Genomic DNA, 25199 nt, shown 5'->3' with positions numbered 1-25199 from the left:
GCACATCATGAACCTTTATGCCGCAACTATCAGCCCAGAAAACTCCAAATCTCAGATTCGCCGTATAGCACCCAGTCCTCCCAGCCCATATTCCCAGAGTCTCAGTGTAAATGGCCCAATCCCCCATTGAGGCGTCCATATTTGTGATCACAGCGCCCAAGTTCCATCATTCCATGCATCTCCGTACCAAAACTAACCATTCATGTACCCCAAGCTTCCCACTCGTCGCCGCCGTTCCCTCTCCAATCGATTTTGATCAGCCGCCAAGTTCGACTGAATCTCATCAAGCTGCAAGAGATCATGGTGGCGATCTCCAGTTTCCTCAACTGCAACATAGCCAGGAAGGAGGGGGTTTCGCGAGTCCAAGACAATACCATCCACCAAGACCGGAGACCTCCCTTCAATCATATCGAGGGTTAGGTCTCCGTGCTCTGGAGTCCAGCGACAAGCGATCTCATAGAGGTGCCTGCCTTGAAACTTTGTAATATGTTGGGGATTCTGCATAAGATACTGCGCGACTGCCGAGTAGAAGTGGCCTTCGCGAGCCACAAGTGGATGGTCCTGCTCAGACCAGGTAACGCGAGTTCTGGGGTAGCGATTGCTGTCTTGTCCCAGATAGCGCTTGATCAGCTCAAAACCGCAGATGATACGGTACTCCCCCACAATCAAATCGGGAATGTCTCCCTCTGCCGCGAGGATATCAGCGTACTTTGATGCCATACGCGAATCAGCCCAGCCATCGAAGGACTTCTCGAGGTAGAGAACGTCCCAGTGGACCTCGTGTTCCTGTCCCATTCGCCAGAGACGACCAAAGCCGTGAAGCATGGTAGGCAAGTTGTCTGGATACTCGACGATAATACCGTGATGACAGGCTCCGTGGAGGTTTAGACCGAAACCGCCAAGCTGGAAAGACAGGACTAAGGCCTCGGCTCGGTTCTGAGGATTATTGAACTCCCGAACCATCTTAGCGCGCTGATCAACGGTGTGGCTACTGCGGATGTTCAGAGTCTCGACACAAAGGCTTGTCAGCAGCGCTGTTAAGATCCTATCCAAGGTTAAGTCAGTTGACAACTCAGAATTTCATGATATCGTGAAACTTACATCGAAGTCAAAGGATGGTTGACAAAGATCAGAACTCGCTTTCCCTGTGCTCTGAGCTCCAGAACCCGAGTGATTGTCCAACAAAGCTTGGGACTCCGTGAACAGAACGTCTTTGGGATGTCCCCACGGACCAGAGGGAACTCCATATCATCGCCATAAGCAAGCTGAAGTTGCCCGAAGTACCACTTCAAGCCGCCCACTCCATCTCGCCAAAGAACCTCTTCGACGTTTTCCGAGTCAGCAGCAGCGGTGGGGGCGGCGGTGGGAGCGGCTGCTCCAGGGAGACTAAAGGACTGCAGTCTGTCGAAGTGAGGTGGCTTGTTGAGTAACTTCTGAATGGGCTTGGAATTGAGGAACGTTGTCTTCCCATCCGAGCCTCTCTTCTGGGTGAGAGGCCAGAACTCCACGTTAGTTGTCGACAGAGCCAGCGTTCGTAGGACAGCTGGGTTCACCCACGTGAGTTTAGCCTTGTCGATAGTGCCATGTCCAATGTGCTCATCATCTTCGTTTGAGGCTGAGGTCAGATCTGAATAATGATGCTTGGCAATCTGGTACAGATCCTGCTGGTCGTGGTCATTGTAGGACCGAAGGATCACTGTTCTAATACGCATCTGGGGGATGCCCTCGCCTGGCACAACGGAGGTACCGTTGGGCATGATCGCCGGCGTCAACATTCCGCGACGAAGACAGAACATTTCCAATAGAGGTCGAATTGCCTCTCGCGCGAGCTCAGGTCGCTCGAACTTAATCTCACGAAATTTCTGGAAGAGATCGGGGTTCATCAGAAATAATGGCCCTGTCTTTTCGCGGATATATCTGATGTACTCGTCCCTGATGAGCTCGTTACGAGCGGTTGGCGGATCAAGTTCATGGTCTTGTTGAATGATGTGATCGACGGACAAGTCTCCATACTCTCCCCCTTCTTTGATAGTAGGCCAGGCGTCCTTGTGAAAGTACACCTCAGCATTGATACCACCTTCGGTATCGGCAAAGACAAACGGCCACTGTCGCTTCCACAGCAGTGTGACATATCCCTACATGTCGTCCTGCTGGTTAAGGAGTGGCGTCGCCGAGGTGACAAGCGTCGCCTCATGCTCAAGCTGGTGGATCAGCTTATGCGTCAAGGGACGAGGTCCCCGGATGGGATAGACGTCGTCACAAATAACCCAGTTATAGCTTTGTCCAGTAATTTTGAAGTTAATCTTCTCCTTTGCGGTGGTCTTGCGTCGCTTTTTCCCAGGTCCGACTTGCGCTTGACTGTCTGTTTCATCGTCAGAGTCATCGCTACTAGCCTCGCGATCTTCTCCATTGGTGTCGTTATCTTCGCCGTTGGCCTCTTCATTTTCAGCATTGCCATCACCGTCTCGTCTTCTGGGCCATAACATTCGCCGCATTGCTGTATAGTAGGGGACGATTGCGATGCTTCGAAGGGTCTGGTGAATGCATGTTAGTAAACAAATATCAGAGTCTGGAAACAATCACTTACCTCAATGTCTTCATGCGACGCAGCATTCTCATTGACCCAGTCTTGCAGACCATTCTTGTGAGGCATGATGTGCATTCTGGTGAAGTAGTCACGCGTGAGAAACTTGTACGATGGCAAATCCGGATTTTGAAGAAATTGGGAAACCAGCGAGACCAATCTTTGAAGGTTTGGTACGCGAGGTCGGCAGGACACAAGATGATACTAGGCTTGAACCTTCTGTTCTCATCCAGAGGCCTAAAAGTTCCAGCCTCCACTTCTGCTTTGATGCGGTGGTAATGAATGGCCAGTGCAAGACCAATTTGCAGTGTCTTTCCCGTTCCACACTCATCTGCCAAGAGTGCAGCGCGAAGGGGCGATTCCAGAGCACTTGAGAGACAGTTTGCACCTGTAACAGTAAATATTAGCAATTAACCTCCAACCTCGGGATTGAAGTAGGCTGAAACTTACCAGCAAGTTGATGGGGCCTGGCTAAAAGCCCATGGTCCATGACTCCAGGAATTTGGATGCCTTCGCCCCAATTAATTCCATTGGTTTCAATACCCATCATGCTGCAAATCTCTTCCAAGTCTTGTTGCTCAGGTTCCATTGGCTTCAAGAGTTGGGTGTGGACTCCAGTGGCAACATGATTGCCAGGCTTGACGTTGGCATGGATTGCGAGCCATTCCTTAAGATCCTGCATCGTATCGGGGGAAATGGGCGGGAACCCATATGGAAGACGAATTGCGGGAGCATCTTCTGTGTTGTTCTCGGGGGGCTCGATGACCTCCTGGACTTCTTCAGCTTCGTCGGCGATGTCGGCTCCAGGTTCCTCATTCTCGTTGTCCAGCTGATGGTCCTCATCGCTAGATTCGGCGGAATCCCCACCTGTCTTCGCACGCTTTGAAGGCTCATCGTTGGTCGGGGATGGGCTACGCTTTTGGCCGGTTGAGGTTGACGAAGCGATTGGGATCAAAATAGCATCCGAGAGCATTGATTCTGGACTCAAAGGAGCCTCGGGCTGGTGTGTGATAGAATCAGAGTCCATGATGAAGAATTCGTACGTTTCTTGAACAGTCTAGCGAAACGATTGCCGAAAACAGAGAAGAGCACGATGGCTTCGACCGTAAGATGAGATATGAAAGACCTAAGTTCGCTGACAGGGGAGATTTGGTGGATTGAAGTGAAATGGCGGAACAGACGATTGAGTTTATCGTCCTGCGAAACTGTGACTGGGAGTTGGTTTTATTGCACTGGGACGCTGGTCGAAGGGTTAAATCGTAAGATAATGCGCGAAATTGTAGGAATGAAGGTCGAAAACTTGTGATAATAACGAAAGAACTGGCTACAAGGGCGTGGATTGAGAGTCACTCGCTATGAACAAAGTGGGATGAGATGGAAGAATGCGAGGCCACCTTACCGAATCGAATGCAAGGCGCAAAACGAGGTAAATAGGGCTGTCGAAGGATGCTAGGTTGTGGATCGTGCAGACGACGATGGACAGCCCCCAAAGGCAATAACAGGAAGGTGTTGACCGCCTTGACAAGCCCCTTTCAACGTCAAAGGCGACTGGATTGAATGAACTAAAATCAATTAAGGGTACTTGCTCGGTTGTGCACCGTGCCGAAAACAAATGCAAGTGTGTTTTGAGTAGGAATAAGGTAAGTGATGAATGAAGTTGAAGAAAAGGGGGAATTATGCTGAGTTGGCTAGATGCGCCCGATGCGACTGAGATGAAAGTGGTAAATTGATTGAGTAAAGTGCAATGCAGCTTGTGAGGTTGACCCAGCCAACCGATTGTAGATGAAAAGGGAAGTGAAGAAGAAAAGGGGTTGCGGTTGAAGAGATCTCTTTTATAGGCGGAGGGTGGTCACGTGATGTGATTCACACTGATCAAGGTGAAGAGCTTCGGTAAGAGAAGGTCAGTGTGAAAGGTGAGGATGAAGGCACCGCTACCGGGCCTACCTTTGGCCGAGAGATTGGAGGCTGGATAGTCGAGGGCAGAGGTCCCCTATATTGTAGTCTGTGGCTAACCCACAGGGTCATGAGTTCGAGACCTCATGCATTCCCCTGTTTCTCGTAGCTTGCCTTAGGTTCCTCGCACGCTGGTGCCAAATCCGACAATGTCGGCCATCCACAATATCATGTAACGGGGGGGGTATTATTAGAGATTTCATTGCCTGCCTTCCTATCAGGCTTTGGCAAAGATGCTTGCAGTGGACCTAATCCAAGCTGGAGTGACTCTGTGAGTTAAGATACATCAGCCCTTAGTCAAGGCACATTAAACAATGTATCTCGGTATTGTGAAAGTTGGAGGGAATGTGCTAACCCTAAAAGGAACGTTGCTTTCGCTTTCAACTTAGCAGGGTGCATAACTTCGAGCCATTGTCATGCCCTGACAGTAGAGATTAACAGTACCACTGCCGAATGCAGCATATTCTCGATCATCGAGAATACCCAGATAACCTATGCAAGCTCCAAATATCCACATGAATGTTCACAGTTATAATCTCGCTACAGGAACTGTTAGAAAAGGGTCAAGGTAGGGCAAATCAGAGTCACTCCGTCCATGAGCGACAAGAAGCCTATTTTCGATGATCTCAGACTCATTCCACACTCAGGGTCAACATTTCATTTTGGCATCTGTCAAGTGTAAGGTCAATTATGCATACCAGAGTTTGCTCCTATATTGACGGAAGCCTACTAAAATGGTTCTTGATTCCAACTTCCTATACCGACAACATCATAGCATACTTTCCAGAAAGCGTCCTTGTTCGAGAAGATAGCTCTTTGATATGAGTGATTGAGATATGTCACTGATGTTTCATGGACTTGGTTGGTTTAATGAGTCATATCGCCGAGGAAGGTAATAGGCCGAACACTCTGTAGCCTCTGGTACTCCCAGGAGGTAACAAAGAAGAATTGCACGGTCACCGTGGGACACTGCGGTCCATGGATGACGAGTTCTAGTCGTTCAGCGGATCTGACACGCGACTGATTCCTCACAAGTCCCCTAATCTGAGCGTATTTCACAGTGTTATCATGACTGGTGTCAGATAAAACCAACGAATTTGACAGAGCTAAGGAGTATTCAACCAGTTCTCAATATCAGATATAAATAAACAAAATAGTTGCTCTTGCTCTCCATATATCCATCATTCGGATCCGATATGCTGCAGCCCATCATCGACGACCGAGAGCATATGCCGATTTCAACATTATCTAGCTGGTCCATATGACGATTAAGCTAGAAACTGCTAACAGGAACTGGGTGCTATACGCATCCGAGTGGACACTGCCACTGGCAAACCCAAACGTACGCCTGGTACTAGAGCCTAAGGCTCAAAGCATGGGAGCTATACGGAACACCCCTCTTGAACTCTCAGTTCCACTGAACAAGGGCATTCAAAGTCTTGAACAAGCCATTTCGGACAAAGAACAAAGCTCACAAAGGTACCAGTGCCATATAGCCTACAAACAAGTCTGACTAGTTGATGTAACTAACATTCCTATCAAGCAGAGCTCACAACGTAACTTCTCTCTTCATCCCCAAGTCCTGAATCTGACTCCCCTCGATCCGACGCAACCCAACACAACAAAACTCATCTCAACTCAAACTCACTCAACTTGGCACTCAAGACAACAACAACAACAACGACTAAATCGCGACAATTTCAGGCAAGCGAAAATGCCTTGTCCTACTAAAGAATGTCCAACGCCCTCAGGCAACAACCCGCAAGCGATGTCCTCCGAAATCCTCGACGAAGTCAACGAGCGCCTTATCGAATGGCTCAAGCAAGAAGCAACAACGTTCGACGATGAATCATCCGAAGATGAAACGTCCTCTGACGAAGAAGAACCTGAAAAGAAGTCATCTAGACCTTTTGGAAGTTTGGCTCTCCGCCTGAAGAAATGGTTCACGGGCCATCACCATCAAGAGAAGTAAAGGTTTCGAGGCCTTATGGTGAGCAAATCATAATACTGCGAGGGAATTATCGACTTACGCTTTTTTCCTAGATCTTTGAGTAAGTGAAAGCGAAGATCTGAAGATGTTACGTGCAAACGTCAGCGCAAGCACATCCCCTATTGTCGAGACGACTCCATCAGCAGTACTATCGGCTTCTTCCCCTTGACCAAAATTTGTTCTTTTTCTCTCTTCTGATACCCCTGATGCGCGGCTACATTTTGATTTTTTGGCCTTCCCGTTCTGTTTTTCTTTTGTGGTTTTGTGGTCTCCGAGGGGTTTACTTTGTCCTGGACAAGGGATAAGCTGAGTCTAGATGTACATGGCAGAGAAATGACTGGCGCATCGATGTTAATTAGGTTTATTAATGTTAACGTAGCATCTTTCCATGAGTCGTATTCCAAAACTAAGCTATTGTGAAATCGTCATTGTTCTTCTAACATCAGAACCCTGATATGAGACTCAGCACCTCCGTAATGTACCACGACGCTTCGGTTCAGCCTGATCGCCTTGATACCATGTTTCAGTCCGAGCTGGAGCAGTAGCTGTGGAAACACGGCGACTTGGCATCGAGGACACAAGCGTTGCATGTGAACCAGATCCGCTCGCCGAAGGACCCCAAGAACCACTCGAAGACCGAACAGCAACTGAATGGCTTCGATCTAGCGACGGCGGATAAGAGCTGCTCCACTGTGTGTTTGAGGTCTCGGGCAAAGTCAGCAGTGGTCGACTACTTGGTGATCTGACACTTTGAGAGTTCCGATCCCGCTGTGATATTCGCCGCTGCGGAAGTGTCGGTGATATATCCAGCAGAGGAGGTGGTGTAACACCAGACTGAGCGCAATAGATCGAGTCGGTTCTAACGGATGAGACACTCGGCGTTCGTCTTGGACCGCAACGGTTCGAGGAGCTTGCTGTTGATTCTGATCCATACAATCCGCCTGGAGCTCTCGCCCTATCGTATGAAGGGCGGTACCCTCTGCTTTCGAAATCAGCGAGAGATCCCAAAAGACCTCTTGTGAATGGGCTGTCGTTGGGATTGTTTATCCGTGATCTCGCCTCCATCTGCTGTTTAAGCAAATCGTATTGCTCCCCGAGCAAACCCGTAGGACTGAACGGCTCGGAGAGCGACTCCCGTTCATTCTCTTCATAGGGATTTTGCGAAGAGGAATTGGTTCGATGCAGCGAAGTGAAGCGACCGTAGGTGTCATGGCGGCTGCTTGCCATCTTGAAGAAGTTGGGGTGGAACGATGAATGCAAGAATGGTCATAGGGCTTTACAATGAAAGTTGTAAGATGAGGCTACTGATCATTTCTCTATAGGTCGGGGAATCAACATATTATGTTGCCAGTCCAAATACCGATTATCCTGATAATCCGTGATATCAAGCCTTGTGCTGCATTCTCACCGACTATACATTCCTTCACGGCGCATGCAGCATAGCCACTGGAAAAGGTATGCCAAAGTAAGCCAAAATCCCCAAATCTTCTCTCAAGCTGGTTTAGTAGATGTGATAGCACCGACCGCGTGAGCCTAGGCGTCCAATAAGAAGCTGTGACGCTCAACTGCAACCCTGGCCCTCTTCGGTCAAAATTGGCCGTGTCCACCACCAAATTATCAGCACAGCCCCGATCTTCAACGAGGCTGCGCCACCACATTCCATTGGAACCATCATGAATGTAATCGTCATACAGTGAATTAGATTGCTCTGAATGGCTTCCCGCAATCTTGTGAATGCCTTATTGGCCGGTTGTGTTCTCAAATTTTAGTATAGATATCGCTTCGGCTTTTCGATATGTGCCGAATTGAGGTAGCAGAGTGGCAGTGCAAATCGAAACAAGAAACTAAAGAATTATATATTAATATTAAGAGTTATTCCGACTTTCGTCCCTTCAATACTTGCAGTTCCACTGACATCTGATTTTGCCCACCTTCTTCTCCTAGGTTCGCTGCAGGCCCCTCCTCGGCAACCATTCTCTTCCTCTTCCTCCTGCGATGTATACAACATCCGATACAAGCTATGATCCCCAGCCCAATCACTATCCCAAACCCAATTCCTACCCAGGCAAGTTTCTCTAGTCCTACCAGACTAGAATCGTTTGGTGACGGGGGAGCTGGAGTAACTGTTTGTTCAGGTCGTGGCCAAGGCCCGCCAGTATACGGATCATCACAGTCAGGAACGCACGTGGTTCCGCCTGAGTTGATCTGATAAGATATGGTGACTGCTGATGCTAGAAGCAAGTCTTTTCCTGGATCGAACTTTATTGCTGTTGAGACTCGGATATCTGTCTGTAAAGAGCTCTCTGATGAGAGTTCAAACGCTGTTAGAGTCAAGGGCGAAGTGCCTGATGGTTTAAGAGTGGATGCAACGCAGAATCTGTCGTATGGTGTTGCTGAACTGCCACTTTGATCTGTTAAAGTCGGTCTTCTCCATTCAAAGTCATATGCTCTGCGAACCAGTCAACTTTCTGCACGGACAAAATCTCGACAGTATACGGACGCTAGGCAACACAATATCTCCCGCGAAGTGGTCGCATCAGGCGTGTAGTCGACAGTATGAGCAGGTGTAAATCCAACAGGACACTACGTTGCTGGATGGCTCCAGCCTGGACCACAAAAGCCATTCAATCCATGGCCAAGACCGCCGGTAGTGTGAGGATAATCAGTATATCCCAGCCAGAGGTAATCACACGTCCGCGTCGTTCTGTAAAGCCCTTGCGCTGTGCCAGAGTAGCAATCCGTATCCAATTTCCATACGCTCTTCGTATCAAGACATTCTGGAGGCGGTGTGAAACGCGGTAAAGTCCATGTCGGATTTGGAGTAGTCGGAAAGGTCGTTATAACGGTTTCTGTCATTTTCGTATAAATCCCATGTCTGGGACATGCAACTTGCAGAAAGAAATGACGGGCTTCAGGCTTGTTATATGTCCATGGTTTGAGAATCAGCCTAATGGTAGGCTGACAGTGTTGTAGGGATGTCGTGCCGCTATCCTGCATGGAGGATTCAAGGCTGTGCTGCGGTTGAGTCACCACCGTTCTCACACTCACAAAACATCGCACAGGAATTGGTCACTCATCACGCGAGTGGGTACCGTAAATAAGAAGATACGAGATTTTGTCCAAGTCAACGGAATTGCCTGCGCAAGTACAAATCCATCGTATTTCTTCTCAGCAGCCTAGAAAGTTCAGCGCTTCCCTTGGCATCCATCGATATTGACGCCCATATGATAATGAATCGCCATAGAGAGGAGTACATCCGACGTCATGCCTTTCACCAACCTATACTTACCCTATCCCTCCACAGTCGCCCGCATGTGCTGCTTCCATGCCTTGGTTGTAGATTTGGTAAAGGTCGCGAAGGAGAGCTGGGCGCTTGGTGCCCAAGGGATTGGGTACTTTTGAGGGCGCATGAATCTCTCTCTTAACGGGATCTCTAGTCATGCTTCGGATCTTGTTCCACCAGAAGCCATGGACCTCGTTATTGGCATCAAGATTCGCCAAGAGGTCTCCATACGCATCGGTCCAGGAGTAAAACCCACCCTTATCTCACTTATCTTAGAAGAATGCTCTCCTCTCTTCCGCATTTTGATCAAATGTACACAGGTCAGATGGGCTAAAGTCATATTCTCCTTTGCTGAGAGGCCTCAACTGATACCTGTTGGAACACGGATTCTTTTCGACGTGTTCTTCCTCCTTGGTGAGCTGGGCTTGATTCAGCGGCAGAGCCAGATTCGGAGTGCGCTGGAAGAGAACCCGTAACTTGATCTGAGGTCCGATATCGTATTGCAGCAGGTACTAAGAGCTTTCTTGTTCGCTTGAAGTCTCTAACCCGATGTCAGCACTGAATTGAGTCGTTTACCCCTGCCATGAACAATAAAATGAAACTGATCGTTCGGTCCTTGCCGAACACAAACACAAGTTGGAGCTAGAAGTGTTATTTGCCGCTGAGACATATGGCTGAGAGCTTAAACCAGCCAAGAGAACTTAGTTAATTCTTGGCGTCTTCCTTTCCCCTCTGTTCAAGTTGTAAGGCTGCGCGGTACCCTCATGTTCTTTGGATAGATAGGGCGACCTGTAACTAGGAGCTTAGAATCACTCATGCAGGACTTGGTCTAGACAGTTGGAGAAATTGCTGGGATTCTGAATGTAGAAGGCACGAATGGATGGAATTCTTATTAGCTACTAGAGCGTAGTCTAGGTCACAGGTAAAGTGCTCAGCTGAGTTAAGAGGATATGGGTTAGGGGAAACAGGTCTTCACTATCTTCTCTATCAGGGCTACATTTTCTCACAGTCGATGTCCTGGAAGAGTCCCCCAAAATCCACTCATCCACGCCTGTTCCCGGGTCGTCTTTCACTACGCAACGCTGCTTCGACAGCTTGCATTTAAAGACCTTCGTCTCATCATCGTCCCGTCCCTAGACATGTTCCATCTGGAAAGCATAGTTTCCGCCGGCCAGGTTGAGGTCGTTGTCATCTTCGATGCTGACAGCGCCACGAACACGAGAAAGCATGTCGCGTACCATCTTCCACGTCGTGGAGATCTGTTCAACGGACGCAGGATCCCCGATCTCAGCCTCACGAACGTCCTCCCAGTGGTGGTGCGGTCGTTGGGTCGGCGCAAGGTCTTTCTCGGATCGGATTACCCAGACCCGTGCCACAAAGCCTGGGTGACAGGTATGGTAACCTCGCTCCTCGATGGAGAAGTAATTCCCGATAAGCGGCTCTACCTCCCACCACGATAGGGGGCTGAATTCCACTTTCTTTTCAGCCAGCCAAAGTCGAAATCCTGCCCAATGACCTCCAAGGGAGACATTGCCGCGGCTGTAGCCGTAGTACCCAATATTGGGCAATGAGAATCGGAAATCGGTAGGAGGATACTGCGAGGCGTCTTCGGGACTACTCAAGTAGTCCCATCCATTCTGGAAGTTCCATTGTGTCCGTGTGTCTGCTTGTATTCCCCGGCTCAGGAAATGGTTCTGAGCTTCAAAAGAGTGATCGCCGGCGCGCCGCATGCCCCAGTCATTGCCGTGGAATCGAGGACCGACGACATCTGGCCCAAACATCTGGAAGCCTTCGATATCCCATTCTCGGCCTGCGTTCTCGATGATGATGGACAGGTTCTTCGCCTTGGGGAGGCGAGAGAAGATCGGTAGGTTTTTCTCCAGCGGCATGTCATAGTAAGTAGCAGGAGGGGGGGCATCGGATGGCCCGGCCTCATTGGATCCGTGCCCCGAACCATCGCTCTCGTCATCTTCAGGAGCTAGATCTGTTAGCAAAAGATATCCCATGTCAAAGTTTATGGGGCATACTTACGAGCTTGACCCCGGGGGAGCCAAACAGTGCGAGACACACTGACAACGTTTTCAATCGGCAAGGCGTGACGATGGTAGGCCGGGGTCGATTGAGGGTCCCAAGCTGCGGAGGGACGGACAGCAGGGAGGCGCATATCAACCGCCTGGAACGCATCGTGGATGGGGTCCATTCGGAAAGGAACCCCCCCAATGCTCGACATGATTAGGGTTCCGTTGTCGCGTATGGCTTCCAAGCACCGGATTTGATTGGAAAGCGAGGCGATTTCGCCGGTGGACTCCTGCAGAGCCTTGAAGGCTTGTTCTTCGTGGTGGTCATGGACCCGTGCGATGTTGCTATGCAAGTAACGAAAAGGCACTGTCACGCATGGGAGTGCGTGCAAGACAATCTTCTTGCGCATCTCCGTTGGGAGGTCGTTGAAGGGGAAGGATGGCATTCTGCTGTTTGACAGTCAGTACAGCTGTAGAAAATGCAAAATGGGTGATGTGTCCTCACGTAGACGTGGTTGACTTGAGTTGACGTGAGTGATGGGTCTCGTTCTCAGTATCAGAAGTGACTGTCCTGGGAGAATGGTCGGTGTTGTGATAGAAGGTAAGTTGTGAAGAGGGATGGAAGATTTGTTGATGGTTTGGAAGATAGATGGGAGGGAGTTTGAGAGTTGGATGGAAGAAAGGTTGAGAGAGGTTGAGAGTTGAGGTTGGAAGATGGATGAAAGATCAAGGTAGGAAAAGGTGTGGTCGCTGAGGTAAACGGCCGTTGTGGGGAGTGAGCATTAGCCGTCACTGCCACTGGCCCAACGGAGGTGGACGATAGGGACCACTGGATCGCCAGTGCCAACCCCAAACCAAGAAGCCAACGAGCAGGCTTACTCTCAACCAGTGAACAATGCACGCCGTGAACGCGACCGAGGTTTATGCTCCAGTGCTCAGCATGAGGCAAACACCGTTTTGTTCATGTGTCCATACCAACGGTCGACAGCCGCGACGCGGTTACCAGTGGAGAGCTAGGTCACTGAGCTGTTCCCATGGCTGACTGGCGGGCTTAACGCGTAACTTCGCGGCGTTTGCAGTGGACGCGTTCCTAGGTGGCACACTTGGACAGTCAGCTCGCAGTAAGGTAACTCGTCTGCAGTGGTAGGTAATATGCTCTACGCCATTTCTGTCTCCATCCCACTTCCCGTGTTGGCTCAATGTGTCTGGTTGAGGTTTTAGTCATCGATCCATCACAAGTGTCGTCTGACCATTCACTCTACTCTTCGATGACCCCGACGAGCTCGAAAGAGATAACATCCTGTCAATTCCATACTCTTGTGTTCTCTTGTACTTACGCAACAATGGCCTTGGGGCTACTCTCACCCTTGACATCATTGCATTGATGCAGCAATGTCCCACTCGCAAGTCTGTGGCACCTTACCCTTCACTTCCCAAGCCCTTGCCTCTTCTTTTTGAGCTAAAGGGTATCTTTCAGATAACCCTACATGGAGTAACTCAATGGCTGACTTTATCTACACAGATATGACGGTCTGTTTCCCTCTGACCCATCTCTATCTACTCAGACACAACCGTTGATCCCTATGCCTCTTAGAATAAGAAGTCCAATCGATTCTCGACCGTCGTATGCAACCCCATTCAACCGCCCTTCAGTGAAGAAGCCGAGACAAGGCTGGATATCTCAGACAATGACAGTATCAACTCATTGAATCCAACCATGACAGGGTCCTTCTTGGGCTTACAGTTAACACCGAAAGCGAAGCTAGCCCGAGTGGCCTTAGAGTCTCCGAACCTGGCCTCGATACACAAGGGGATTATCCCAATACTAGACACTTAGCCCCATCATCCAAACTTCGATTTCATATGTTACAGATCAAGGGCGCCTATGACATCTATCCGAACGTAACAGGAGCGATCGTTGCTAAAGGCTTCGATACAGCAAAGGCGTGCACTTGGTGCCCACGCAACTTCACTCCACGAAAGACTCGAGAATCCTTCAGATGTGAGCCAAGGTAGCCGAAAGCTATATCTATACCCTCCACAACTGGCATAAACTTTCAACGAATCCGCCAAGGTCGGAAAGGATTCCGATGTCAATTGGACTTTATCACGTCACATGCCGAGTTCAATTGCTTCCATGGCTCTACATGCAATGTCGAGTGGCCACAATTCCATCCTATCCCGAATAACAAACATTTACTTGCTTAGGTGACCAATTTCGACAAAATAGACAAAGCTGACCCAGACTATGGCGCAAGGAGCTCAGGCTTGTCAAGATTTATCACCAAGACAAAAATCTGTCTACGACGCCCCACGTCTGCAACTCCGATGTCAAACAATACAGCGGACATTACGCTCACTTGATCTGGGACGGGCCGTTTCCATACCGTAAAAGTCCTTTGCCAGCTTCCTTGAACCCGTAACCTGCATATCCAGTGGCGGTGGTATAAGAATCGACGTTAGTTCGCTTGGATCCTGTTCACAAAAAGCGTCGTGGCAATTCCTTGATGCAGCGTGTTCCCTGCTTGTGATGGCATGCCGAGCGGCGAGATAGCAATAACTCTATTGTTATTCTCATTGATTGCCCGCGGGCAAGGTGTCTAACATGGCAAGACGTTGTTTAGAGCATGGTTTATTTAGGTGGGTTGTCTCTTTGAACAGTTATTCCTCGTTTTCATACAGATGTATCAAAGCAGCATAAACGTATCATATCGGACTTCCTCATCATCAATAAATGGCAATGCAAAGTAAACACCTCTTTCCCGGGTGTTTCATTACATCTTAATCAATTCGTTTTGAGTTTTCAGTTTGTGATTCCATCATTCCCCCTTACCCTAAACATTGACAAAAGACAGACCTCAACAAATGACACAATTCTGTCGGTGACTGGGTAAATCGAATCCCTGGAAGACCCTCGAAATATCTCGCTGATCTTAACGAATTGCAAGGTTAAAAGACCCTTTAGCTGGAGTCTGTGGATGCGATTGGGTCACTAACCGCTGTCAATTGTCATTGCGTGTGACACCGATACTGATCCCCGGGTCTTGACGTGACGATCGCAATATCACGATGTAACTTGAAACGTTAGTAACCCAGCGAATAATAATTCATCGTCATACATTGATTCCTAGCATTCCTCTATTGATTGTTCTCAAAGTCATCGAGTCAGAAAGACCTCGAATGACGCTATACACCTGTAGTCGCGTTTCATCATATCCGGAAACAGACATGTTTGTTATTCCCTTGTCCCGTCGCTAACCATACTCAAAGCATCGCAGCAGCTTAACTTTCCCTCCTCCACAATGACCGCATTCCAGTCCAACACGCTAAAGTCAAGACCAAAGAACAATTCCAAACTCCACGGGCCGATCCCCAGGAGTAAAATCCCCGAACCCTTTTCCCTTCTACGCTCCAGAAACCCTCTTCTGCGCTAGTCCCCCCAACTTCTCAGCAGCAGCCCCCAGACTCCGCGGGTCAGCGCCCTTGATCTCAACCTGCCCGTTGACAGCGACCTGCTTGCCCTCCTTGAAGAAGAGGAACGTCGGCATAGCTGTGATGCCGTACTGGCGCGCGGCGTCTTGCACGTGGTCCACGTTGACTTTTGCAAAGGCGAGGACGTTGTCGACGCTGTGCTTGGTGGCGAGTTGCTCGTAGACGGGGGCGATGGCTTTGCAGGGCGGACACCAGTCTGCGAAGAAGTCGACGGCGACGTATGTTGTTGACGAGAGCAGCTTTTGAAGCTCGTCGTTTGAAGTGATGTGATGCACCATATTTTGTGTTTTTTTGCTGGTATTGATCTACGGAGATCGGCAGTGAGTTTTAAGATGCGGTGAGATGAGACTCGATTTAGTTTCGGCAGTTGAAGTGAGTAATCTTGGCGTTGTTGAGGCTGCGATGTGTTTATATCGTTATTTTTCTCTTTGCCTCCGCTTTCTCATGGATCTCGAGAGAATCACAGAGAGCCGCTTTGAAATGGGAATTACATCACGTGATGTTGCGCAATTTGGTGATTCCTCATCAAGGTTGATTACTGAGCCACGTGTAAGCCACAGAAGATTATGTCATGATTTGAGGCTGAAGAGCCTTGACAAATTAAGATCAACGAAACGTTTTAGCGAGACAGAAAAATAACTCAAATGCAAATCATCAAGGTTCCGTCCCTGACTTTGTAACATCTGACAAATGACCCCATCCCAACCACGGATATAAGAGACGTTGATTATACGTTGCAGCTGACATTTTGCGTTTGACTGGGTTTCTACCGCGCCGCTTATTATTCTAGAAGGAAATGATATTAGGCATTGCTTTTTTGGTGTCTTGCATACCATGCCCCAGACTCAAAACTACCCTGCAACGATCATGGGCTACTGTACGTAATATCAATCAGCAATCGTCGCATAACATGTTACATGTTACCAGTCTCGGCCCTTGGTCAATTATCACCTCCCTCTTAAGGCTGCCTCCCGCAGTGGAGAGAGAGCAATGTTATACGGGGGCCATTCGCTAAAGTAAATCCGGAATCATCTCCGGAGGCCGAATCACCTTATAACCCACCATAAGGGTACAGTACACAGCTCCATTGCTTGGCTATCGCGGAGACCATGAATCCTGCCCCGGATGGAATAAGCACAAGCTATGGAGAGAGGGTGATTAATGCAATAGTTCAGGGGAATAATATCGGGGAACTTGAAAAGATTGGTCGGTTATCGTTTACCGATACCCACGTGTTAAAAAGCCAAGACTGCAGCCGAGAAGCAAGTCTAGGAGATAAAGAGCAGGTGACAATGACCAGAATCGATAGCTAAGAAAAAGAGGCTTGCATAGAAGCGAACGCTTTGATGCAAAGGAAGCTGAATCGAAAAAAAGAGACATGTCACTCTTGAAATAAAAAGAAACGAGCGTGATAAAAGCCTCCCGCGAGTCACGTAATTCGAGATGCCTTATTCGGTAAGTGGGGAAGGGGAGGCATCTGTGCTCCTCTTTGACAGGACTAAAAGCAGTAATTAACGCGGCCATCAATTGTGTGCTAATCTTGGGTGCCCGGATAACTCGGTCTCAACTTCAAGATAAGCGCAAACATTGACAAGAGGGAGGGGAGCTGAGACACTTCTGTTACTGACGATCCGGCTCAATCTTCCCTTGGCCTCTTGGGGGGGAGGGCTTCATGGAGTGATCACCGAGTCAAGTCCCCTGGTGCCCACGCGATCGGTCGCTTGGCGCAGGAAACTAGCAAAGTCTATTGGCGACCATGAGTCCACTGTAAATCAGCGTCTAACTTATTCGGGGGGATAGAAAACAGGGTCGGCGGGCATGATCCGTTGAACGAGGCACCCGAGGAATGGATATGGGAAGACGTTACGCGAAGGCTGGTGCGCCACTGTCGCAGTTCAGTGTTAGTTCGCCACCGAAGGAGAAAAAAGAGCGCTTCCATCCTTCCAGGGCTTCGTTCAGGGCAGGGTACAGTAGTGTTCTAGACGGAACATGATCTACTGGCTCAGCTTGTGTCAAGGATGTCGGTCAGTCACCCATGGCTGCATCACAAATGGCCTGCAAAACGTGGCAAAACTGCATTGCCATTCCTTCGATCGTGCAGCGAACTGAGACAAGGATGATGAACGAATCAGATCCTCATCCCAGCTAATGTGCACCTCTTCTCCAACCGACGACACCCGCGCCTTTTCCTTCGGTGCTTTGAAGAAGCAGTGGCGTAAAAACGGGACTAATGTCAGCTCTAGACCCAAGCTAAAGAAAACTGGTTTATCCTCCCCCCCGATCCCCTGAGACGGTTTTCATTCCCAAATCTCGAAAAACTCCACCTTCGGAGGAAATAATAAAATACTAAACCCAAGCTCTTGGTTTCCATTTCCCCTCCCCTTTAACCCACCCCCGCGTTGCTTGTTGTCTTTCTTTTATTCCCAGTGTCGTTTTTTTGGTGTCGTCGTTGTTGTTGCAGAGTAAACTCAAGTCATGCGCCGTTGCATCCTCGACAGCCCTTCCACGTCGAATTAGACACTGCACCCGCCGGCGAGATCACCCGTCGTCGATCGATCCCCACGAAAAGCCGATTTGTACACGAATTTAATTACGTGCGACCGACAACATGACGGCGTTTGAGGCTGAGATATGGACTTGGTACAGTCTATCGTGGATAATTGTCATTGCGAGAATGTAAGACATTTACGTTTCCACGAAGGATCATTTGGGTTTGACGCTGACCCTGGTATAGGATATCACGACGGATGTTACTGGGTTCAATCAAGAAGCTACAAGTCGAGGATTACCTGATGATAGTAGCAATGGTGCGTCATCATCACCACCAACAATCCACGATGCAATTGTCTAATTGTTTTTGTTACAGTTTACCGATACCGTGTTGATGGTCGGAATGTCGATTATTTCGCAAACGAGCAGTAACCTCATCGATCCCAGCCAGCACGTTGTCCTCGATGCCGAAGAGATTAGAACGAGAGAATACGGATCGAAATGGGTCTTGGTCGTCGAACAGATGCAGATTGTCACCATTTGGCTCATGAAGTACTGCTTGTTGCTCATGTACAACCGCCTCACGTACGTCGCTTTGCCCCGATTCTCAATCACGATTCTAACAGTCGCAGGATGAGTTTGAGTCAGAACCTCGCTGTCAAGTTTGTCGCCGCATATGTCACTGCCGGTTTCGTCATCATGGAGATCTTGTACCTTGGTGTTTGGTGTCGTCCATTTAACCAGTACTGGGCTGTTCCCCCAAAGAACAGTATGTTACATCGATGCTCAATTGAGCCAAGCTAACCGTTACAGCTCAATGTTCTGCTGCGACGAACCATCTCATCACCAACGCCGTCATCAACATTACATCCGACATTATGATCATTCTCATCCCAATGCCAATTTTCCTCAAGTCCCAGCTGCCATTGAAGCGCAAGGCTGTCCTCATCGGCGTCTTTGCATTGGGTGCCTTCACTGTAAGCTCCAGCCTCACATCAACCCACCTGAAACCCAAACTTACACCACACAGATCCTCTCCGCCATCCTCAACAAGTTCTACAGTTTCAACGAACCCTTCGGCTCGAACTGGACATTCTGGTACATCCGCGAGTCTTCCACCGCCATCATCACCGCCAACCTTCCCTACATCTGGACCCTCCTCCGCCGCATCTTCAAGCTCGGCTCGTTCAGCGGCTCGACGTACGGAAAGAGCACAAACAACCCCTCCAAAGCATATCGCTCAAACTTCACAAACCATCGCTCCGTCGTGCGTTCCCAGGTCCGCGCGGACCATAACTTGCATCAGGTCGACAGCGAAGAAGAGATCAACACTACTTACGCTCTACCGCTCAAGATCTACGCTAAGCACGAGATTCAAATCACGAGCGAAGATGCTGGTCCTGAGGATAGGAGGGGACCCGTGGGGTGCATCCCTGATGAGTTGATGAGCCATAGCAAGGATAGCATACGGACCGACGATGTAGAGACCAACTCTGAAAGATCGGCTGCCGGTGTTGTCAAGGTCTATCACGGCGTATAGATTTGATGGGCGACCATCTTGTGTCATTTTTGTTATTTAATGTTTGATGATTTGGGTAACGCCTGGATCTGAATACCCAGCGATGTATAATTTGCCCGTATAGATAGAATCGTGCCTATAGCACCAGAAGCGATATCAACAAGCTTTCCTCACAAGTAACTATTCTTTTTCCTCCCAAGCTTCACTTGAGTCAATGCACGTCTGAGGGGTTCTCATGCTAAGCCTAAGCAGCCTGTCTTGGGCTTAGCCTACCGCTCTTGTCGTATGACATCTTTGACGTGCCAAGGCCAGACGAGTCAGGCCCCCCAAACTAAACTTACACCAACAAAGAATGGCTTCGAACGAGTTATCAATGCGTTGATTCCGCACTCCTCAAACGGGTAAGCTTTGATGTCCGCATCCCCGGCACAATTCCGTTGATCGGCGTGCTCTTGGTGGATGAATACAACCGCTTCAGAACGCCAGGGTTGTCCGCGACTATCTGTATCTGTGGGGTTTGCGAGTGGCTAGTTGAGATTGGGATGACATCTTGCGGATCCGGATGGAAAGGGGCTCTTGGAGTGTCGGAGTTAGTCTGATTTCGGACTGACAGGTTGTCGGCCCGGGAGTAGTTCAGATAACTGTCCGTGACCACGTGCTATTGATTGATAGCGGTTGTTGTCTGACTCGAGCGATAGGCTGTCGGTTTTAGATCTGTTCGCCGCTACTGCTTTCATGTGATGGCCTCGCTGGGTGGCCGCTCGATAAGAATACTCTCGGATATTGTCGTCGCTAGACGTGAATTTTAGATTGACTGAACCTTAGCAAGCAAGAGGTGCACTCTCCTGATTAACACGTACTGAAAGCTTACTGAGAATCCCGGACGCGGGCTGTTTCTTTTGTTACAGTGCAATCCGGCCTATTACAATAGATAACGTGGCTCTTTAACGGTACTCCAAAGTGAGCATTCTGGCCAGATAGATTGGCCTATATGCATTCCCCGATATGCGACTCGTGGCAAATCAACTGGGCCCAGGTCTCTTTGGACTGTTTGTCCAGCTGTGTGCCCTAAGACTTCATCGTAACGCTGAGTATAAATTTCGTGCAGTCTTGGTGGAGAAAGAACCTGCTCTCTTCTTAACCAATCCTATTCATGAGTTGACAAGACTAGCTTCTACATGACACAACACTCATCAGCAGGCTGCTTCCCCTTCAGCTCCATCCCCTCCCCCCTCCTAATCAACATATCCTCCTCCTCCTGCGACACCCTCGGCGCCAACCTCCCCCTCAACTCCGCAAACTTATCTGTCCACCAATACCCAACCTTCATCCACTGCGTCACAGTCCAGTCCTGCTGATACTCCTCCAACGTCTCCTCCAACTGCCTCTTCATCCCTGGCTCATCTGTAGCAGCCCACGCGATAGCCAGCGTCAACGGAACATGGCTTGCACCTAGTGGTCTGTACTGACTTATTCGGTGCGCGAGGGACACGACCTCTGATGAACATAGAGCTGCTTCTCCCACGAGAGCGAGGTTGTATGGATCAAAGGCTTGCATGACTTGGCCGATGATTACGAGGACGGTGAGGAGGACGGAGTAGGCTGAGTTGTAGGAGCGTGAGAGGCGTAGTTGCATGGGCGTTGGGGAGAAGCCGGGCGCCCATGTTACTGCCTTGACGATCTCGGAGAGCTTGCGCAGGTCGCGGCAGAGTCTGTGGTACGCACATGTTATTTCCATGCGGTGGAGTTCAGGGTCGTTTATGAAGTCTGGCAAGCGACCTAGATTTCGGATGGACAGACTGGGGATTCCACCGGCGTCTTGGCCGTCTTTCTGGGCTTTTGCGCTTTCGGGCGTTGAGGGGGGGTTGTTCTTTTTGAAGTTGTCGAGCATGTCCCAGAACCACTTTTCTAATCTAACCTTGGGGTTCGATATACTTTCTATGATCTGGGATTGTTAGCTCGCCTGGTCTGATGAACCTTTTGGAAAGAGAGCGAGGTTTGGGGGACATACCACTGGAACGCAAAACGTCAAGAGCATGTCTGTTTCAAAACCGGCTTTCCAGTTTTCTCTCGCAGCTGCTTTGAGAAGGTATGCCAAACCTTGGCCGTGACTCGTAGTCGGGTCATCATCTCTTCCCAACCAGCCCTGAAGTTGTCAGTCTCGATCGAACCTACAATGCGAGTCACTCACCTGACAGATCATAATCAAGTACACCGAGCACATAGTCTCCGGCATCCTCGCCTTCGCAGGATCCTCCAAGCATAATCTCAACGAACTTATCGCTTTGACATACTTTGTAAGCGCATCAACAGTCTGATACCCCTGCGGTCGATGCAACGTTGAAAAAGTCGTAGCTAACGCATCAGCAGACGCATCGAGAGCTTCGTTCCTCCCCAGCCGCGCAGGAATATGTCGAAGAAAGTCTCCGTAGCATGTGATGTCATATCGCAGATCTGTAATCTCTAACCGCGAAACAAGCGTTTGAGTGACCATTGTTGTTTTGTTGTACGGGACTTTGATCAGCGCTTGGGTGAAAGAAATAGGCGATTTTGAAGACCGCGAACTTGAGCTCGTAGTGTCATCTTCTGTGTCGATGCTCTGAAGACTTATACTGTCTCCCGGCTCGAGGGTCTGGACTTTGAACTTGTAGCGCTGTTTCCCAACGTTGATGCACGGGATGTCAAGCCTTTCACACCTCGCACACTTGGGCTGAGCTTTATCACACTATCCCCTCGTTAGCCTCAACAATTCTCCAATACCGATATTACACAAACTTAACTTTTTCTTCTGCTTCCGACACGCATCGCAGCCTTTGTAAGATGGAACGCCAGGCATTGTTGATCAGAGCGGTATATCTCACCCAAAAGAGACAAGATTGATGGGACCAAGAAAAGAGAGCTGGGAATACCCGAGATAGTTAAAGGCCCCGCAGACTCACTCGTTGAGAAGGTCGAGATGCACGGAGTAAGCTCAGCCTTGGAAATGGATCTCACATGTTTTGGTCTCCACTTGAACGATGACGGAGCGCGCCATTTTGCCTGATTTGGAATAGTGGGCTTGGGATGAGCCACGAGATTGGCATGTTTCAAAAGGAAGCAATTGAGCGAGAGGCAAGTACTTGCACATGATTTGTTCGTTTGCTCCGAATTCTAGTGAGTCTAAATTTGCTTATTTGATGTTTTGACGAATTAGATGGTTGAGGGCTGTTGATCCTAGGCATACAGACCTTTATCATCCCGAGATCAGCGCTTCTGACAGAACTGCTCAGCCTTGTACGATGAGCTGCAGTGGAGATCTTTCGCCTCTCTCACTGTCTATAAGTTTTGATAGGTCAAATCTTTATATTCAACACAGTGGGCAATCTCGACGGACTCAACGGTATCTGCTACTGGGCATCAACATTGGTGGACTTGATCAACTATTGCAATCCTCGAACAACGACGAGTGGAACCAAATTTAAGACTGTTAGCACTTACTTAGAATACGGCAATCTTATCGAGTTGTATAGATTCTGCATGACGACAGCGGAATTGTCGTCATTTGTCTCAGTTCCGCGTCGGAATATAATGCATGTAACGCTGCTCGAACGAACCGACCAATCAGCTTGGCTTGCCACCAACAGGGCTGTGCACTAACATGCTGATTACAACCTCTGTCGCTGCATGTTTACCTTTTAGGGAATGACATGAGCTTATATTATTGACATCACTTGGCAAGAAAGACATAAAATGACAATGGATCCCTCACCGACCTTCTTGGTCTGCTCAGCTTCCCAGGCGAAGGAAATCACAGTCGATACAAACCAATCATCACCGTCCTCATGGAGAAACTACTCAATAAAGTCTTATACGGATCATCCGGCCCCCAAGGCTCCTCTTCCAATGGCTCTCAAGTCTTTACCATCCGCCCACACCCCCAAGACGACAACCTTCTCTCTATCCTCCCCTCCACCGCACCCAAAGAATCTCCTCCCCTGTACACAATCTACAAACGTCCCAGCAGCTCAACCCTCCTAATGCACCGCGGCCACGCGGCCCCCGAAAACATAATAGCATCAGCGACAATGCATCTCAGCACATCTCGCATCGACGTGTCAGTGTTTAACCAGCCAATGGTGATCAAGAACAGCAGCATGACAGGGAGTTGGGGGTTTCACACGCACATGGGCAAGTTCAAGTGGAAGGTGAATCAGATGACGGGCACGGGGTTCGAGTTGTATGATCAGAGTGGGAAGAAGCTGGCCAAGTATGGGAGTGCGGGCTGGAAGAGGTTTGGGGAGAAGGAGCTTAGTGTCTATGTGCAGGGGGATGAATTCTTTGTGGTTATGGTGTTGTTTTCTGCGGTGGTGTCGAAGGAGTTGAAGAAGATTATTGATGAGGTTGTTGGGGAGGTCGCGGGTGCCGTGGCGGGTGCATAGTCTGTGAGTGGAGGAGGTTGATGCAGATAAGCATGGCGTTTGGGTCAAACAAGATAGGATTAGTGATATCAATGCGATCGGTTTCTTTTGACACGTCCTCGTGTAAGCGACAGCCTGAACCTCAAAGAGAAATCTGCCAATTCGCCGGTCTTCATGTTGTCTCACTCTTCAAACTCCGAATAAACCTCGCCGGAACTCCCCCCACCAACGTCTCCGCCTCAACATCCTTGATAACAACCGCCCCCGCCGCAACAGTTGCTCCTCTCCCTATAGTGACACCCGGCAATATCGTAGCCCGAGCTCCTATCCAACAATCCGCCTCAATCCGTATCGGCAGCGCAAACGAAGTGCCCTGCGCTTCTCTCCGGCTTTGCATATCTGCAGCGTGAGTTCCTGGGCAGATACAGACCCCAGGACCTATAAGTACACCGTCTCCTATAGTAACAAGTGCGTTGTCGTGGATCGACACCCTGCGTGTTTCTGAGCGAGATGGGTTCTTGTGGGGGCTGTGAGGCTTACTCTCTGTTCATGTAGACGCCGTTTCCGATGAAGATGTTGCAGCCCCAGAGGAGAAAGAAGGGGGGCTCGATGGTGACGTCTTGGCCTAGTTTTCCAAACATTTCTTTTGCTACTGCCATGCGTCTTAATTTTAACGATATGAGGGTGCTGCCATCTGGAATACTCTCATCGTTAAATGAGAGCAGTTTCTTCTTTGTAGCTACTTTGTAATCCATCATTTCCTGCGAGTTGCCCGTGTTGAAGCTGCATGCCCCACGTTAGATAATTCCTCGGTTGCAGTGGATGAGACTGACTTCATTCCGCTTATCATCTTCTCAAACTCGTCACACCATGGAATTGGAACCTCACTCTGTCGGAGTTCAGCGATACGTTCTGGGTTCTTACTTGATGCAGCCATTTTTCGTATCTAATAGATGAGATTCTGATATGTCGGAAAAGTTGGCTGTTAGTTGCAGTGGCGCCGTGGGAATTTGGGGTCGAAGAATTGGGTTAAAAAGCGGAGTAAGCACGGGGTATTATGTCATGATTCAGCCTGAAAGACGATTGATCGACGACGGATGTTGTGCCGCACACTATCAATCGGGCCTCAAAGCTTGTTTATCGTTTCAGCATAGTCCAGTGATTTGAAGCGGTATCTCTGTCCAACGACATATTAGGATCAATTCCGATTCGTCAATGTGTCAGAGGATGATGAACTCGGGTGATCGGTGAGCCAGATCCCTGCCAGGTGCCCGAACTGAGGACCCAAACTAGTACCAACTTAAGAGCTGATTTATCGATGAAATTGCTTACGTGGAACTGTATGTTGTTGATACAAGTGCCCGGTTGGTTTGTGTATCAGATAAGCGTTGATGTGATGTCTAGAACTTGCATCGTTGCCGTCCTACTGCATTGTAATCTAAAACAGCGAGTCTCGTCAAAGGGGGGGAGGGG

At 49.2% G+C, this 25199-nt stretch overlaps 9 protein-coding genes across 9 annotated transcripts; 3 read left to right on the top strand and 6 right to left on the bottom strand.

The window, feature by feature from the left end:
* Positions 1-192: 192 nt before the first annotated feature.
* On the bottom strand, positions 193-3611 carry FMAN_08206 (uncharacterized protein; the record flags this gene model as incomplete). Its single annotated transcript, XM_041821654.1, has 5 exons — positions 193-1045; positions 1102-2135; positions 2231-2534; positions 2588-2972; positions 3035-3611. 5 exons carry the CDS (start codon positions 3609-3611, stop codon positions 193-195), a joined length of 3153 nt encoding a protein of 1050 aa, XP_041687413.1.
* Positions 3612-5798: 2187 nt separating this feature from the next.
* On the top strand, positions 5799-6509 carry FMAN_08205 (uncharacterized protein; the record flags this gene model as incomplete). Its single annotated transcript, XM_041821653.1, has 2 exons — positions 5799-5879; positions 6084-6509. The coding sequence occupies 2 exons, from the start codon at positions 5799-5801 to the stop codon at positions 6507-6509; spliced, it is 507 nt and encodes a 168-aa protein (XP_041687412.1).
* Positions 6510-6989: 480 nt separating this feature from the next.
* FMAN_08204 (uncharacterized protein) lies at positions 6990-7754 on the bottom strand (the record flags this gene model as incomplete). Its single annotated transcript, XM_041821652.1, has 1 exon — positions 6990-7754. The coding sequence occupies one exon, from the start codon at positions 7752-7754 to the stop codon at positions 6990-6992; it is 765 nt and encodes a 254-aa protein (XP_041687411.1).
* Positions 7755-10943: 3189 nt separating this feature from the next.
* Positions 10944-12274, bottom strand: FMAN_08203 (uncharacterized protein; the record flags this gene model as incomplete). Its single annotated transcript, XM_041821651.1, has 2 exons — positions 10944-11788; positions 11842-12274. The coding sequence occupies 2 exons, from the start codon at positions 12272-12274 to the stop codon at positions 10944-10946; spliced, it is 1278 nt and encodes a 425-aa protein (XP_041687410.1).
* A 2958-nt stretch (positions 12275-15232) lies between these two features.
* Positions 15233-15598, bottom strand: FMAN_08202 (putative thioredoxin; the record flags this gene model as incomplete). The annotated part of the gene is made up of 1 exon (XM_041821650.1): positions 15233-15598. The coding sequence occupies one exon, from the start codon at positions 15596-15598 to the stop codon at positions 15233-15235; it is 366 nt and encodes a 121-aa protein (XP_041687409.1).
* Positions 15599-17928: 2330 nt separating this feature from the next.
* On the top strand, positions 17929-19350 carry FMAN_08201 (uncharacterized protein; the record flags this gene model as incomplete). Its single annotated transcript, XM_041821649.1, has 6 exons — positions 17929-17996; positions 18055-18127; positions 18187-18395; positions 18443-18579; positions 18624-18787; positions 18841-19350. The coding sequence occupies 6 exons, from the start codon at positions 17929-17931 to the stop codon at positions 19348-19350; spliced, it is 1161 nt and encodes a 386-aa protein (XP_041687408.1).
* A 1153-nt stretch (positions 19351-20503) lies between these two features.
* Positions 20504-22165, bottom strand: FMAN_08200 (uncharacterized protein; the record flags this gene model as incomplete). Its single annotated transcript, XM_041821648.1, has 4 exons — positions 20504-21274; positions 21341-21475; positions 21521-22044; positions 22105-22165. The coding sequence occupies 4 exons, from the start codon at positions 22163-22165 to the stop codon at positions 20504-20506; spliced, it is 1491 nt and encodes a 496-aa protein (XP_041687407.1).
* A 985-nt stretch (positions 22166-23150) lies between these two features.
* FMAN_08199 (uncharacterized protein) lies at positions 23151-23747 on the top strand (the record flags this gene model as incomplete). The annotated part of the gene is made up of 1 exon (XM_041821647.1): positions 23151-23747. The coding sequence occupies one exon, from the start codon at positions 23151-23153 to the stop codon at positions 23745-23747; it is 597 nt and encodes a 198-aa protein (XP_041687406.1).
* A 151-nt stretch (positions 23748-23898) lies between these two features.
* FMAN_08198 (uncharacterized protein) lies at positions 23899-24663 on the bottom strand (the record flags this gene model as incomplete). Its single annotated transcript, XM_041821646.1, has 3 exons — positions 23899-24217; positions 24267-24509; positions 24560-24663. The coding sequence occupies 3 exons, from the start codon at positions 24661-24663 to the stop codon at positions 23899-23901; spliced, it is 666 nt and encodes a 221-aa protein (XP_041687405.1).
* Positions 24664-25199: the final 536 nt, after the last annotated feature.

This window comes from Fusarium mangiferae (assembly GCF_900044065.1).
Source record: "Fusarium mangiferae strain MRC7560 genome assembly, contig: FMAN_scaffold012, whole genome shotgun sequence".
In the NCBI taxonomy this organism is placed as follows: Eukaryota; Fungi; Ascomycota; class Sordariomycetes; order Hypocreales; family Nectriaceae; genus Fusarium; species Fusarium mangiferae.
The sequence above is the reverse complement of the archived record's forward strand: the minus strand, read 5'-3'. Positions and strand labels throughout refer to the sequence as shown.